The following is a 16,732-nucleotide window of genomic DNA, read 5'->3' as shown; positions in this document are numbered from 1 at the left end:
CTCGTTTTGTTGCCAAAACCATTAGGACAATATAAAATTAGTTTCAGAAAAGTACCTTACTTAATTACATAGTAATCTAAAACAAACCAAAAAGAGTATATTTGATTTATTCTAATTGTTTATAGATACTATTTGTATCTTGTCTGAGGGAACCACAGGATTTTATAGGAATAGCAGTAAACAGGAAAGCAAGATCTGCAAACCCTGTAAGTAATTTTCTAATAATTCACTTGCAGCTTCTGTTGCCAAGAACCGATCCAAGTTTTATGCATGGTTCTGCCCATGTTGACATCAACCACCTTCCTTAGGCGCCACGTAAGGGTCACAACAATTTGCCAACAAGAGGAAGCTACAGTTTCACCTCAGCTTTTACCAGCTGGTCTGTACAAACTGCTCACACCAACCAAGGGTGCAGAATCCAGTCCAAGCCTTTCTTAAAAACACACAGGCAGGACATTCTTCTCAGGTGGCACTGTTTCTTGCTGCAGTCTACTCCATTTTTTTTGCCTTCTTGCTATGCCTTTTGGACCGTAAGTTCCTCGGTACACAATTTTCACACATTCTGTTTTCAAACTGCATAGAGAAATGGGGCTTAACCTCTTTGTGATCACAGTGCAATGTTAAATAAATCATAAAAGAAGTCATACTGCATTACAAACTGGATTTTTTTTTCCATTTCACAACATTGAAATATTGTGAAACATAAAAATATATTAAAATATATTTAGAAAATATAAATAAATATATTGTGAAATATAGAAATATAGTGATTTTTTTGAAACAAACTACCTTTAGGTTTTGCATTTATATAGAACCTACCACAGTGGGGGTCCTGGGATAAAATTGGGGTTCCTATGCTCAGACCTGAAACATTTAATGATTTCCACTGACTTCTGCCACTGTTCCAGATTGCTTCCAGAATCTTGCTTTTGAACATTAACGTGTACAGATACCAGTTCAAACAATATAAGATAGTCGATTGCATCTTAAGCTGTTAAATCTCACCAGGCAGAACCAGCTATATTTCTTGTAGCTGCATTTCCTGTGAAACATGAAGCCTTTCTTTTTTTCATAGGCTTTTATCAAAAAGTTTATTCCTATCACAGACGAGATCAAGTGTATCTAAAATGATACTGTAAGCACCGCAGTATATACATTACAGGTCAGGTTTGACATATTCATTTTGAATGCATCTTATATAGCTGGTGGATAGCTTATAGTTTCTTTCTCTAATGTTCAGTTTCAGGCAAACAAATTTCTGCCTTAGGCACTTTGCTAAACTAGAAGCAGCTCCAGCATGCCTCCATCTATAACTGCCATGAAACATTTTGTAACATCTTTCTCAGAAGGATGGTTTAGTAGAAAGGCTTCTGGAGCGCCTAGCTGTCTCTGTTGCTTCCCAAAAATAACTATCGCACATCCAGCACATATTATGCTGATTCTGCCAAAGACATTCAAAGTCAAGATTTTTTGGGGGGAGGGGTGGTGTTTTTTTGTTTTTGTTTTGTATTTTTAATGTTTTAAGTTTTTATTAATAACTTGGGAATGTGAGATACTTGAAGAGCTCTGAATTAAACCAAGCAATTGTAACTCTGATCTGCACCGTAGCTGCTGCTACTGCTCACATCTCTCAGGGATGCAGCTTTCTCTGCTGATGCTTACTGCAGCCACTTCAGTGGCTTTAGTGGAAGGGAAACAACAAAGAAGACTTAGGACTGCCTATTTAGGTGTGCCCTTCATGGTCCAGCTTCTACTACAGGAAGATGATTTTTCCAAATAAATTAGAGCAGAAGTGGGAAGATTCACACAGCCTGCTTTACATATATAGAATCATAGAATCATAGAATCATAGAATATCCTGAGTTGGAAGGGACCCTTAAGGATCATCAAGTCCAACTCTTGATACCGCACAGGTCTACCCAAAAGTTCAGACCATGTGACTAAGTGCACAGTCCAATCTCTTCTTAAATTCAGACAGGCTTGGTGCAGTGACCACTTCCCTGGGGAGCCTGTTCCAGTGTGCAAACACCCTCTCTGTGAAGAACCCCCTCCTGATGTCGAGCCTAAATTTCCCCTGCCTCAGCTTAACCCCGTTCCCGCGGGTCCTGTCACTGGTGTTAATGGAGAAAAGGTCTCCTGCCTCTCGACACCCCCTTACGAGGAAGTTGTAGACTGTGATGAGGTCTCCCCTCAGCCTCCTCTTCTCCAGGCTGAACAGGCCCAGTGACCTCAGCCGTTCCTCGTACGTCTTCCCCTCCAGGCCTTTCACCATCTTCGTAGCCCTCCTCTGGACACTCTCCAACAGTTTCATGTCCTTTTTATACTGTGGTGCCCAGAACTGCACACAGTACTCGAGGTGAGGCCGCACCAGAGCAGAGTAGAGCGGGACAATCACCTCCCTTGACCTACTAGCGATGCCGTGCTTGATGCACCCCAGGACACGGTTGGCCCTCCTGGCCGCCAGGGCACACTGCTGGCTCATATTCAACTTGCTGTCTACCACAACCCCCAGATCCCTCTCTTCTAGGCTGCTCTCCAGCGTCTCATCGCCCAGTCTGTACGTGCAGCCAGGGTTTCCCCGTCCCAGGTGCAGGACCCGGCACTTGCTCTTATTGAACTTCATGCGGTTGGTGATCGCCCAGCTCTCCAACCTATCCAGATCCCTCTGCAAGGCCTTTCCACCCTCATTCGAGTCCACAACTCCTCCAAGTTTGGTGTCATCAGCAAACTTGCTCAAAATACCTTCTATTCCTACATCCAGATCGTTTATAAAAATATTGAAAAGTACCGGCCCTAAAATGGAGCCTTGAGGGACCCCACTGGTGACCGCCCGCCAGCCTGACGCAGCCCCATTTACCATAACCCTTTGGGCCCTGCCCGTTAGCCAATTGCTCACCCATCGTATGATGTTTTTATTTAGCTGTATGGTGGACATTTTGTCCAGTAGGATCCTATGGGAAACCGTGTCAAAAGCCTTGCTGAAGTCCAAAAAAATCACATCAGCTGGTTTCCCTTGGTCCATCATACAGGTGATCTTATCATAAAAGGAAATCAGGTTAGTTAGGCAGGACCTACCCTTCACAAACCCATGCTGGCTGGGACCAATGACTGCTTTGTCCCCCAGGTGAGCCTCAATAAGTTCGAGAACCATCTTCTCCATGATTTTACCAGGCACTGACGTGAGACTGACAGGCCTGTAATTGCTAGGGTCTTCTTTCTGACCCTTCTTGTAAATCGGCACAACATTTGCCAGCTTCCAGTCTACCGGGACCTCTCCAAATTCCCAGGATCGTTGAAAAATAATTGAGAGAGGTTCCGCGATGACGTCCGCCAGCTCTTTCAGCACCCGGGGATGAATCCCATCCGGACCCATGGACTTGTAGAGATCCAGGTGGAGTAGCAAATCCCGCACACGTTCAGGGTCGGTTGGGAGTTTGTCATCCCCACTGTCCCGGTCCTCCAGCTCAGGGCACCCTGGGTCCCGAAGCCCATCATCGGCACTGAAGACAGAGGCAAAGAAGGCGTTAAGCGTCTCTGCTTTGCCTATGTCATTGTCTGTGAGGAGACCTTCCCTATCAAGGAGCGGCCCTATGTATTCTTTAGTTCTCCTTTTTCCATTCACATATCTGAAAAAGCCCTTTTTATTTTCTCTCACAGGCACAGCCAGCTTCAACTCTAGGTGTGCTTTGGCCACACGAATTTTCTGCCTACAAACACGAACAGCATCCCTGTATTCTTTCCATGACAATATGGCAATGGATACAGGACAGCTAATATTCACAGAGGTAGTGCCACTCCTCTGTGCAGGGGTTAGCTCCTGGTTTAGGTTCTTTGTTTGATGGCCAGGAGAAAACACCAGAGGTGACTCCCAGCCCTAGACAGTTTCCTCCGCTTTCCTTCTGCATTACCGCCTGGGCTGGAGAGACTCCTTTGCCATGGCAGGCTGAGGCAAGGGGAACTTGCATCATCCCACTCCATTCCACTCAGCTGTACTTGGGAAGCGTGGAATTAGCAGCTGCCTCAGAGACCTTTTCTGCTTTTTCCTCTTCTACAGATGGGCACACTTGGCTCTTATTCGATAGACATCATAGCAACATTTTACAGGGAAGGTGGGCAATTGCAAACAAACACTTGCCAACTGCGGGCTGGCATGAGTGCACAATGGCAGTAAGAAATAAAGGTAGGTACAGAGAGAAATTAAGGGCATAGTTTTCTCGTGCATTATCTGATCAGAATATGTATCTGAATGGTATATATTTTCATGCAAACTCCTTACAAATACATTCTGGTCCCCTATAAGCTAGTATTTCCCCCTTTGAGCTATGTATTATTAGCTACGTGTGAGCACACATACTTAGTACAACTAGATCTTTAAACAGGAGATCCATTACCTAGCCACCTGTCTTTCCTCCAGGAGGCGCTCTCTGACATTTTAGCGGAAAAGAAGCAGGGTATGAAGCTATTACTGTACGCCTAGAAAGCTTGGATGCCGGGCTGTATCTTTGTAAACCATCAATTTGTGATACTTGGTGCTCTATACACAGGCATTTGTACCACTGCATGGTGAAGATTTTGTCTTCTTCCAAGCCTTTTGGAAACTCTTTATTTTCACTTCAGTCTTGACTTTCCACCCAAGTTTTAGAAAATGGCAACAACAGATTCCAGTTCCACACACTCCCCATTCCTCTTAAACTTAAGGTCTCCTGAAGGCATGGTATAAGTAACCAGTTTGGGATCAGAAATTATCTTCATTGGCCATTGTACATTTGCATGAACATACTGGCATTTTCCTAGTTTTACTTGCAGCCAGTTTCCACTTTTTTTCCTGTAGTCAATAATGTTCACTTTCCTCCTCAAATCCTCAAAGCATGTTTGAACTGGCTTTCCTTTCCCCAGAGTTTTTAAGAAGTGCAAATATATTATGTCTGGCCAATGCCGGTCATTGATCAGCACTGATTTAGCAAGTATGAAGCAAACTTGGAACAACTTTGTATCTGTGTGGCAGACAAAGGTCAGAATTTCTATTATAATCCTCATTATTTACTACAATTAAATGAATTTGTTAATACTGCCAAAGCTTAAGTTGTTTAACATAACTAATTAAGCAAGTAACAGACTTCTATGCACTGGCAAAACATTGTTTCTCAGGCTGCTTGTGTTTTATATTATAGTTAACAGTTTCTACAGCAGACTTCTAGGAAGTACAAGCAAAGCAGAGGAATTACAGAATCTAGCAGCATCTGAAACATCTGTCAGTGGAGGTAGAAACGCAGCACACAATGGGGATGTGTACCCGAAGCCCAGGTAGTATTTTTCTTTTCCACAAGGAAGAAAATACAAGTTACTCTTGGTATGATAACAAGATGACATTTTGAAATGTTGACTATCTTCTGCTAAGACACAGAAATAACAAAATGCTTGGAGCAGAGGAGGTAAAATGCAATCTATGCTGCCCTCTCCTATTATTTTTGGCATGCAGCTGTTTCAGTTTATAACTCCAAAAGGTGTCTAATTCCCTATAATTTCAAATGGTATTTATTGCATAGAGGAAGGGAGAGAATTCACTTTGTTGTTTTGATATTATGGATCAGTTAGAAGAGGAAAGCCTCAATACCCTTGCAGCTGAATGACATCCCAATGCCCACAGACTGCTGAAACCAAGCCCTGAGGCCAGACACTGCCTTCCTCCCTGCTCTGTGCTGAGGGACATGAGGCAGACGAGACATAACTGGGTGCCTGCAGCACTGCAGCTCAGGGAGGCACAGCTGAGGGCATGTGGAACAGCCAGGGCAGCTGCTGCTCATGGCAGGGCTCCAGCCAGCTGGGCAGATTTGGGCAGGCTGAGCAAGCCCACCGCAGCTGCCTGCCCCCTGGACAGGGGGAACTGGCAGAGCTGCTGGCAGGAAACACTGCTTGCTGAACAGTGTGATGAAGAATTTCACGTACGGGTTTTGGCAATACTAGTCCAGGTTCAGAAAACAGACTGTAAGGTCTTCAGGCCAGGGACCATCTGTCTGTTCTGTATTTAGCAAGGGGGGGGGGGGCGTGTCTTATTTTTTCACCGAGTTGTTGGGCACTGCCGCAATAAAGTGAGGTTGGTAAACACAAAGATCCTACTTTCAGGAACTGGAACCCGAGGAACAGAATGGATGACAATTTTACCTGCAGAGAGATGGCACAGCAAGGACTAGCACCCAGCAATGCAGGGCACTTCTCTATGCAGCATGTTGTATGTTCCCAAAACAAATACACTTGCTATTGGTTTAACACCCTACTCACTGACAAGCATCCTTCAGGACTGCACCACAGTTTAGTATAATTTCTTCTTTTATGCTATGAAAACAGAGAAGGTAAAAACAACAGTAATAGCCCTCCAACCCCGCCAAAATATAAATAGAGACATTTAACTTAATTACAAAACAAAAAGTGTGATTTCTGCACCAAACTCATCAACTCAGCCTTCCTTTAGACCTAGCCTATAATAAATGGTTGGATTAGTTGGGAGATCAGGGAAGTTAGAAACGAATCATTCAAATGAGAAAAATCATTAAGTTCTAATTACAGCAGGGTTTTGCAGAGTATGCATTGGAGCTGGTAGTTTTTCATTGATATGGCAATGAATGTTCCATACAGCATAGCTAGGACTTTCCCACTAATTAATTAGGTGTAATTCTAGGAACTGTCTACAAAATATGTCTCCCCAAAGTATCCTTTGGTTCTCCAAATGGAGCCATAGTTCTATTTTGCTGACCCTGGGAATCATATAGGGTCCTAAGCACTCAAAGTGCTGAGTGATAAGCACCCAATACATTATATTTGTGAAGATTGCTGCTGGTAGTTCCTATTCCTACCTTCCCTTGAGCTTCTACAAATAAATATTCCCAACCATCCTCTCTCCTTTCCAAGATTTGTTAGAGCCTCCTCCTTCATTTGGAGGTTACTGGCTTACTTCTTTCCCAGGAACATCTTCTATCAGCTCATGGCTGCAAGTCACAGACATTTCACCCCCTCGTCCACCTTACCTTGCAGAGAAGGGCTGTGAACAAAAAATAGCTGGAAGAGCACCAAAGCCTGTGGGAGTGATCATGTGGTCCATTTTGTCCTCTGAAAAATCACAGTTGGCTCTCTGGACAGAGACCAGGAATAAAGGGCACCTGTAGATGGCGTCCTGTCCTCAAGTGCTCACCCATACACGGAGGATTGTGACAATAACAGCGCTAAGCAACGGGTAAAATGCGTTGCCTCCAGTGCCTTGCCTGAGCAATGCACCCTGAGTGTTCAACACGGGGCAACAACTGGATGCTACAGAACAGCCTCACAAGCTATCCAAGACTGATCAAACCAAACCAAACACACCACTATGTTCTGAGTCCCACCTCTGCAGATTAGTTACCTCCATTAGTGATTCACAACCTTTAACCCTCCATTTACTTAGGCATCTCTAGCATAGTTATATGGAAACTGCCAGCCTTTATTTCAATAAATTCCTAAAAGTCTACTGCAGAAGGACTAAGACCCTCCCCTGCCCATGCTGTAAACTGTGGCACTATCCTTATAGCTGCTGACTACAAGCAAGGCCCTGACACCACTGGGCAGCCTGGTAGTGATCCCTTTGGACTGAAGGGGAACTGAACCTTCATCCTGGCTCAATTCTCTGTCACTAAGCTACTCAACCAGCTGTTTTCCGTCATGTCCTACAATGCCACAAGCTAATAAAGTGTGCACTCCAAATACCTACAAAGTTGTACTCATGCAAAGGGAGATACCTGACCCGTGAATTCTGCCCAACAAATTGTCATTGTCAATAAAGCAATCTGATGCCTGTCCCCAAATCCTTAGGTACCTAAAACATGCGTCTGATTTTTCATTAAAAAGGAAACTAAACACCACCCAATACAGCAACTGATCAGTGGTTCAACATGCTACATTTGGAATATACCACATTCTTAGGTGTTCTTATCATTTTTGTGAATCTAGCCCATAGGATTATTAGAATATAGTCCTCAATATCTGGATCTTCAAAGAGTAAATGTGTTTATGAAGAACAGGCTGTTACACAATCTTCTGACAAAGAAGCATCTCTTTTATTTTTATTTCTGGTACCAGTCTTCTCTGAAGATTTTGATATAAGAAAGGAGAGAAGGAAGATTTCAGTTTTATCCTGAAGTGGCTTAAGAATGATTTACTGCTCTGGTCTCTCACTGTATGAGAACTTTTAACATTTTAGCTGGACAATTAGACACACTGCATTAAATGATAATCCTCTAAAATCACGAGATGGGAAAGGAAAGGACAGCAAACCTACCATTTATCTTCTGCTAGCACATCGCATTACCGGGAACAGTAAAAAAAAATTCTAGCTAAGCATGCAGTAATATCAGATCTCTGAAAGTCTGATTTTCATTGAACTCTCCAACTCTCCTCCACACCTCACATTTTGCCAGAAATATGGGGGGGGGGGGGGGGGGGGGGGGCAGTTTCCAACCAGGGTAAGAAATGGGCTAGGGGTAGGCTTCTGCAGCGTGTGAAGAGTTGGCCTGTGCTTTAGCATGTGTTTGCAAGCTTTGTGATATTGTTCAGGGCAATAGTTATTTGGCAGCTGCTTGTTGTCTGGTTTTGGCCTCAGGCAAATTTTCACCTGGGGCACTGGTTAGGGGCTAGAAATTGAGCAATAGACACTAGTCTTCCAGAAGCACATTTTGGAGCAGCAGCAAGTGGCCCCTTGGTGGTCATTTGCCTTGGGTTAAGAATTGGATTAGGGTTTAGGCTATGACTGTGTATATCTTATAGATCAGAGTGACAGTACAGGTTTTGAAAGGCTCAGGAAAAGATTTTGGTAAAGCTCCAGCATAAAAAGAAAGGCTTCTAACACCTGACTTTTATTACCTGTTAATGTTTAAATTCGCAAGCCCTTTTTAGGCTGGGGAGAATCATAACCATACTAAAAGTTGCAGATTCCTTGTGCTTCTTAAACACAAGATAATAGTGAACAAATTAATAACAAGAGATTAGAACTTAAAATGATTTTAAAAATATGTTTCAATACCACCATGGAAAATTATCTTCTCCATGCAATTTCTAATAAGATTACAGACATACTCTGATTATTTATTTCCCCCAATATTATAAATGAACCTGTTAAGAAGATTCTAGCTTCCAGCTGTTAGGGCAAAGGAATAAAATAAAATGTATGGAAGACCATTCCATTAATCTAAGTTGTCTAGAACAGCCCCCTGCCTGGCTGAAGGCACATCCCTCCTGCTTGCAGCCCCACATGAAGCATTCTGTAAATTGGTTCAAGGCAATTTCTAAAAAAGGAGCAGACATTAAATGTCAGTTAACTGACAGCTAGCAAATGACCCACATCTTGCCTCAGTTAATATGAAAACTGTCAAATTAGGCAAAGGAAGAGACCAACTTCTATTTACTGACGGCAAGAAACTGGAAAAGAGAAGGTAGAAACTGGAGGAAACTAATTTATTAGTATCTGATATGTGAGGGTGTTTTATAAATTTGTTCGAAGTTACCAGTGTAGGACAGGTAAGCTTATTGTTCACAAAAAGTATGGGGCTCAGTAATGGCACTTCTTTCCTGTACTTCCACATGTCACTAGGAGTGCCAATGGAAGGAATAAAGCCCAGATTTTACTTATTCAAAAATCTTCCTTTTTTTTTTTGTTTGTTTTTTGAAAGACTAATCTATTTTATCTATGTAATCAATTTTAAAAAACAAGCTCTGGACACAAATTAACAGTTTTTTCCCCAAAAACATGGCTGGTCAAGAGCAATGACACTATAACATATGGGAGTTCAGCCAGCTTCTCTGCTTCAAATGCATCAAAATTTTTGTGAGGACATCTTAATCTTGTCAAAACAATCGAGCAGCTAATTCAATTTGAGCAAGGCTTCTGATACACAGTGGATAACATTCTCAGCTGGTGTGGATTTATATTGTTTCAGTGCAGTGGTTTTGCTGCAGCTGAAGTCTAAACTCAGTGTGTTTAATAGAAGAAGAGAAAATTCAAACACTGTTTCCAGCTAGCTATCTTGCAGGATCTCAAATGATAGAAAATCAATTCATCCCTGGGCAAAACCCGCTCTTGTGAGCTGCCATCCTGTTTTGTTTCAAGTGAAAATATTATTGATGTTGATAACACCCACTAGGTTGACATAATCTAATAGTCAGTTTGTTGCTAATCAGAAATGTCACCTTAGCAAATAAAATGCCTTAAACCACTGCCTGGCAAAACCATAACAAACTGCTGGAGACCATTAATTCAAATTTAAGGCCTAGCATTACAGGTTGACAAGACCGACTTGCTGAGGAAAAGCAACACAAATACAATTCCCTCATTCCAATCATTCATCTTACATATATATAAATAAAAATCAAGTTATTTACACTTCTGCTAATAGACACAGTCCAAGCCTTAGAACACCACTTATCTGGAACTGAGGCTCTCGCTAACAATTCTTCCCTCCTATAAATATATTTTCTCTGAATGCACACTCTTTATAAAAACACATCATATAAAGAAAGTAAATGTGCACTTCACTAGATTCACTGTTCCAAATTGTTCCTGCATGAAAAGGATGAGCCGCAGGACAGCACCCATCTCCAGCCCATGGCTGGTTTTGGCCAAGGGATGCAGATGGGCAGCAGCGGTGCCCTGGCAGACGCTGCTGCCCTTGAAGGAGGGCTACACTAGGGCAGCAGGCAGCCTCAGGCTGCAGTCACTTACCCTAATGCTTTGGGCTAAACACCAGCCCCGCAGGAACTGATCCATGCTCACAACAGGCATCCTGACTTCAAGGGCTGGGTGGACACCTGTAGGCAACAGCAGCCCTCTCTACCCAGTTTGAAACCATCACCACATCTCTTTTCAGCCCCTGGGTCACAACGTGCAGTTCTGCCAGCCCCAGTCCTACTGAAAACGTGTGCTGGGTCTGATCAATGAACTGCACCAATCACTGCATGTGCCGGGACTCCCATGGTAAATGCATTCTTTTCCCTTTCTTGTTTCCCATAACTAACCAACTCCAACTCGTGTAGCCTAGCCCGGTTATCATCCCCAACTGCCAGCTGCCGGTGACAGAGCGCTTGGGTCACCACAGCATGTGGAATTGCAACGAAGGAGCATGTAATGTCCTCCAGCAGCAAGGAAGAACACAAATTTACACAAATACAGTCAGGAGCTACCTTAATGACACCTAAGATCTGCAGACAAATGGGACGTATTCACTTAACATGGTACCTTGAGTATGCTGGCTGTATCATCAGCTTTCACATTATAAACAGATACATATATAAGTATATACACACCCAACCCAAAAAGTGTCTTGGAAAAACACTTGCAAAAATTGTTTTTTCCTTTGGTTCAATAGCACCACAAGTGCCCTTTATGAAGCAACTCCACTTGAGATATGGCAGCAGGGAATTAAAGCTAAATTAACACTAAAATTGACCCAGCAAAGCTTAGTCTATTACGAAACTGTACACTCATGTGAAACACTTCCTTTGAGTTCAGTCAGGACCCCTCTGTGGTGTCCCACCCACTTGCTGCAAATGGATACAGATGCTTCAGCAAATTTTATGAGCTGTTAGATCACCTTAAAAACTTGGAGGCCTGTGTTTACACAATTTAGAGAAAAAAATTGACCCATAATATGTATTAAATATGAATAAAACGTTAGGAGTATAACTACAGATTGAAATAACAATTCCCTAAAAGAAAAAGCAAAACATCAGAAACAGTGATCACAACAAGAATCCTGGGAAGCCAGTATTTTTCTTTGCTTTTACTTTACTTAACGTTAATACTTTACCTTTTCTTTATTTATATATAAATATATGTAAATATATTTATATATATAAATTTATATATATTTTATATTCATAACTTTAATTCTTTACCTAAGGTTAATTCTTTATTCTTTAATTTACTCTTTATTAAATTAAATTTATTCTTTAAAATTTTCTTAAGGTTAATTCTGTGATTCTGTAAAGCTAAAAATAACAACCTACTTCCTCAATAACAGAACTGTAAATTTTCAATTAAGCATCAGCTTTACCACTTGTTTTATTTAAGCATTGCTCCAAGCATCATCAAAACACTGATCATTCTCATGATTGCTGGGAATGTCAAAGTTATTTCAAAACCACATAGTCCTGAAGTGCTGCTGATTTAGTTAGCAAACGAAATCGCATTCAGCAATGTATGTATACCTTCAGCTGTACCCTTAAGTCAGCAGTTTGCAGGGCTAGGGACATGTTCCAAATAAATCCTTTTACTCTGTGCAAACTGCTGGATTAAACTGATCACATATTGCATTTTCTTCAAACATGATAATAAAATGTCATAACAGACATTATCTGTGCAGAATCTCCAGCAGAAGAGGAAGGAGACTTCACAGGACTGAAAGGATTATTTGCACAACAAAGTGGTATCTGTTAATCACTTTTGTATATGAAAAGATAAAGCTTTGCAATGGACAAAATGCTTTGTTAACACAACATTAAGAAGCACCTCACCAACTGTTGTATGGCAGCCGCTCTACCATATAAAATGCAAGTTGAGCAGAATAGCAGCTGGTGGGGCTGCTGAAAATCTGGAACTAGTTTAGCCAATGTGTTGCCAGTTCTTCCTACAGACCAGAAGTTTTAAGGAAAAGATTGCATTGCATACTTAATTTCCTTTATCCATAACAACCAAGTCAACTGATTAATTTCATTTAGCTACCTGCACTGTACTCCTACTACTCTGCACAGCCAGGTTCAGGAGCTCACAGGCTGGAACAGAGATTAGACACAAACTCAGGGAATCCCCAGACCCCAGCTGCAGTGCTCACAGCGCATTTTCAGTTCCTCCGCTGAACAGAGTGATCCTCTGAACAGATGACACCTGTACAGCCTGCAAGCTGTAAGCTACAAGCAATTGTATTGAAGTCTTGCAAGTTACATGGGTAGAAAAAAATCCTGTTTTAAACGAACAATGCAGGCAAATTCAAGTCCACGTTACAGAGGAGCATCCTAAAACAATTCACATTGCTGCATCCTTGGCAAGATTTTTTTTCTCCCCTCTTCAGGACGCTAGGAAAAAAAAAAAAAAAAAAAAGGCTGTCCAAAGTGTGATTTTCCCCAGTGCTGCTGAAGGTATCTATTAGATGGGCTGATCCAGGAAAGCAGAGGAAGAAGTTCCAGAAGTTAACATAATGTTCAGAAAGAGACAAATACGTGCTTTCTTTGGTAGGACTTGGAAACATGTAATGGAAATTGTCAGCCTCATAGTAATAGATACTGGCACTTAGAAGAAATCACACTGAAAGAAAAACATGAAATAGATCTACTGGGTATAATTTAGAAATAAACAAACAAGCAGGCCCCACTATTTTTCTAATCATGTTTCTGAATATTAATTTTCTTTCATGAAAAATTTGCCAGGATATAGAAATCCAGCCAGACTCTTAGGAAATGTTAAATTGTTTTCAATCCAATGTTTGAAGTCTTCTTCCAGTTGCCTATTCATATAAGAATAGCAGTTTCGTAATGAAAATCAGTTTACACTCTGTAAGTCTTAATGTGTGTCAGTACATAAAACTTCTTAAATATTTCCCACATCATTGTCACACTCTGCTTTTTACTTTCCTAAAAGAAAAAAAGAACATACTTTAGGACTGAAAGTATGTGGAAATTCTAGCTGGTCAGTGCATATGCAAACAAGACTATGACATTTCCAGCAGACACAACTTTGCTCATACACACGATACAGATGTGTGAGCATTTCTGTCCAGCAAACAAGCCTCCACACCTACAGGTGGAGGGCACAGAACTGCACACTACAACAGGGCAACCATTCTGTCATTCACATGTGCAAACACTGTTTGTGATGATCTAAAATGAAAAGCTGAGTTATTTGCATCTTTATCTGTGAGATTCAGCTTCTAAAATCACATTGAATTTGGCCCCATATGTGCACCAAAGATGATCAACCATAGAAATAAAGCTTTAAAACAGTGTTGACTTGGTTATGAGTAGAGGGCACAGCCGCAGTTAACAAATGAATTTAGCTCCCTCTTTGGAAGCGACATTGAAAAGATGACAATGCCAGAAAGACCAGACATCTTCCAGCCCTGTGATTTGCCATTTGTGCTCACATCCTGGTCAATGTAACCACATGAAACACGGCACTCAAACACGGGGCAATGCACTGTTATTCCAAAAGATGCAAGAAAAGTAAGTAAATACTAACAGTCAATTTGTCTTCTCACCTAATTAGTTACCAAAGATACCTTCATTTGATATTCTAGAACCTTATCTTATTCTCTAGTTAAGTGGGATCTGATAAAACTGAAATTCAACAAATAATTTAAATACTGTAATCTCCTTAGGAAAATAAAATATGCCTCTGTCCCCCCTTTTTAATTATTATATTTTGTCCTTTTAAGTCTTTGCATGCTTTGAATATTTTTTGCATGCTCAGAAGACAATGGCATTTATGAAATACTGTGCATCTTTTCAGCTTTGGCAAACTACTGTGCTCATGTTCCTCAGCTTCCCATTTTAATTGCAACTTTTTCCATACTATATACAACTAAGCAATCTCTTGAGACAAGCAGTCTTTCAAATGTCACTACAACACAATGCAAGAGATGCCCTTAAGTTTTATCACAGAACACAGTGATTCTGCTTTGAAACTCTACTGACCATTGAAGTTGTTTCCTCTCCTTATCCTCCTTCAGTTTACATCAAATAACCAATTTCTGAAAATAAGTTCATGTCCATTCTTCTGATAGCAGACTCAGTGATCCCGGGGGCACCTACATCCTGTATTTGATTTGCAGTTAGCAGAGTGGGCTATTACTTGCACTCTATTCTTTCCAGTAATTGCAGAAAGTGGTGAACACTGGTGGTGAAGTGGAGAAAAGCTTTCCTTAATGCTTTTCATGAGATCAGAAGTCTATAGGGTAAGACACTGGCTCTTGTTTGGTGAGATTCTAACTTGCAGAGTAACTTTGTGAAACCTTGGGGGTTAATAGAGCAGATTTCATTTCTGTATAGAGTCCCTGTCTCATCTGATGATCCCGTTCAATGATTTTACTGTAAAGCACCATGAGAAGCAGTTAGCAAAATGAAATGGAAGATGACTACTACAGCCTAATTAAATGAAAACTACATAATTCAAAGCAGCTCCTAATGACAGTAATTCTTATAAAGAGTGAATTGCTGCATTCAGGAATTTTTGTACTAATCACTTGTGTTGACCACTCTTACTATGGTGATCCAGCAGAGGCTAGTAGGGTGTTGGGAAATGATTATGTAGGTTTTCCTGAGCAAAAATTATGTTTGTTTGTTTGTTTTTAATTAAATAAATACAGCTGTAAACGTGTGATGTTCTCCAACGTCACCCCTGGCTACCTGCTGCCAATCCAAGGTCCCAGGGTGGCTGCTCTTAGCTATGCCAGCCTCAGCTCACTGGAGTGTGGTGATCTCTAGAGATCCCTCCAGCACGTGCAGCCAGAGCAGATACCCGTGCCATACAGATCCTTTGAAAGACTGTTACAGGACTAAAATACATACATGGTCAGAGTTCTTTGTTTTCGTAAGTGTAACAATACCTATATTCTTAAAAATCAGATTATCTATTGATACATATCTGCATTAAGAGCTTTCAGCATCATACTTATTCCTTACCTTAAGCAGCTCCTTACTTAAGAGTCCAAACTGAATAAAGTTCTTATCTGCTCGCAGTATTTCAAAACTAAATTTACTGAGCAGCATAACATTCTTTAATAGTTTATCCTGCAATAAGTAAAATTATTTTATCAATAGGAATGTCATGCTTTTTCCAGATTAACTTTTCACTAGCCATTTTTTCATTCAATGCTACCAGATGGACCACTGAGCAGTTCTTCACTAGCAGAGTTACCACTTGCAGTGAAGTGTCGCTTTCTTCTCCTACACTATCATACACAGTAGTGTTGGAAAAGCTCATATTGAAAGCTTCGGGGCAAACTTTCACTTCTTCTGATATTCTATTCTGTTTCCTGATGCCTAATCAGGATGTGAGACTTTTTCACCCTTGCAAAAATGCAGAGGGCACGGTGGAATTCTGTGTGGCCATGAGACTCAAAGCACCAGTCAAGCACACAAGCGTTCCTGTTTTTTTCTTGATTTGAGCATAAGCAGTCTCTTCTCAATGTTAGGTATACATGTACTCTATTTTTTGGTGCATGTCATCAAAAAGTACTAGAAAGGTTGAAAGGCTTGTAGGTGTCCTAATAATGCAAGATATTGATACTGCCTCCTACTTATTTTTCTGTACCCTCACCAAATGTTGCTCTCAAGAAAGACATCTTCATGTTGCTATATAGCATCTGTAAAGCTGTATATTAAAGTATTGTGGTCTGCAAAATGTTTACATTTCAATTTAAAGAAGAGTTCTTAAAGAGAGACAGACAGACAGTAAAATCATTCATACTGAAAATGAAAAAGTTACCACTAGTCCTGGATGCTTCCAACAGGGTTAGGTACCAAAACGTGAGGTTTAAAAATAAACTCAGTTCAATGATTCATCCTTCTACTTCTCAGTACTTTATAGAATAGATGCAACATGATTATTCTCAAAATACACAAAACAATGTCACTGTATACCCCTGATATTATTCAAAATCTTTCTTATTGACATTACTATAAATGCTTGAGGAGGAAATTCTAGCTATTAAGAAAATAGAAT

The 16,732-nt window shown here is 41.0% G+C and overlaps 1 protein-coding gene across 31 annotated transcripts in view; it reads right to left on the bottom strand.

Annotated features, from left to right (window-relative positions):
• The window catches only part of LOC106039565 (uncharacterized), a 506,901-nt gene that overhangs the window by 317,463 nt on the left and 172,706 nt on the right, over positions 1–16,732 (bottom strand). For 2 of the 31 annotated variants that reach the window (XR_010834573.1, XM_067004430.1), the window contains exons 1-2: positions 7,023–8,299; positions 6,280–6,333 (exon numbers count right to left, since the gene is read on the bottom strand). The exons of 25 other annotated variants lie outside the window; for them this stretch is intronic. Coding sequence is in view for 1 of the 6 variants with exons in the window: in XM_067004430.1 (XP_066860531.1) it covers positions 6,280–6,289 (10 nt within the window). In the remaining 5 variants the exon portion in view is untranslated. Of the gene's footprint in view, positions 1–6,279; positions 6,334–7,022; positions 8,300–16,732 lie in introns of those variants that run through there. 4 more of the 31 variants (XR_010834571.1, XR_010834543.1, XR_010834566.1 and 1 more) reach the window with 4 other exon arrangements.

The sequence above is a fragment of the Anser cygnoides genome, chromosome 12 (genome assembly GCF_040182565.1).
Source record: "Anser cygnoides isolate HZ-2024a breed goose chromosome 12, Taihu_goose_T2T_genome, whole genome shotgun sequence".
Lineage (NCBI taxonomy): Eukaryota > Metazoa > Chordata > Aves > Anseriformes > Anatidae > Anser > Anser cygnoides.
Note: the sequence above shows the minus strand (reverse complement) of the source record. Positions and strands in the feature narration are given on the sequence as shown.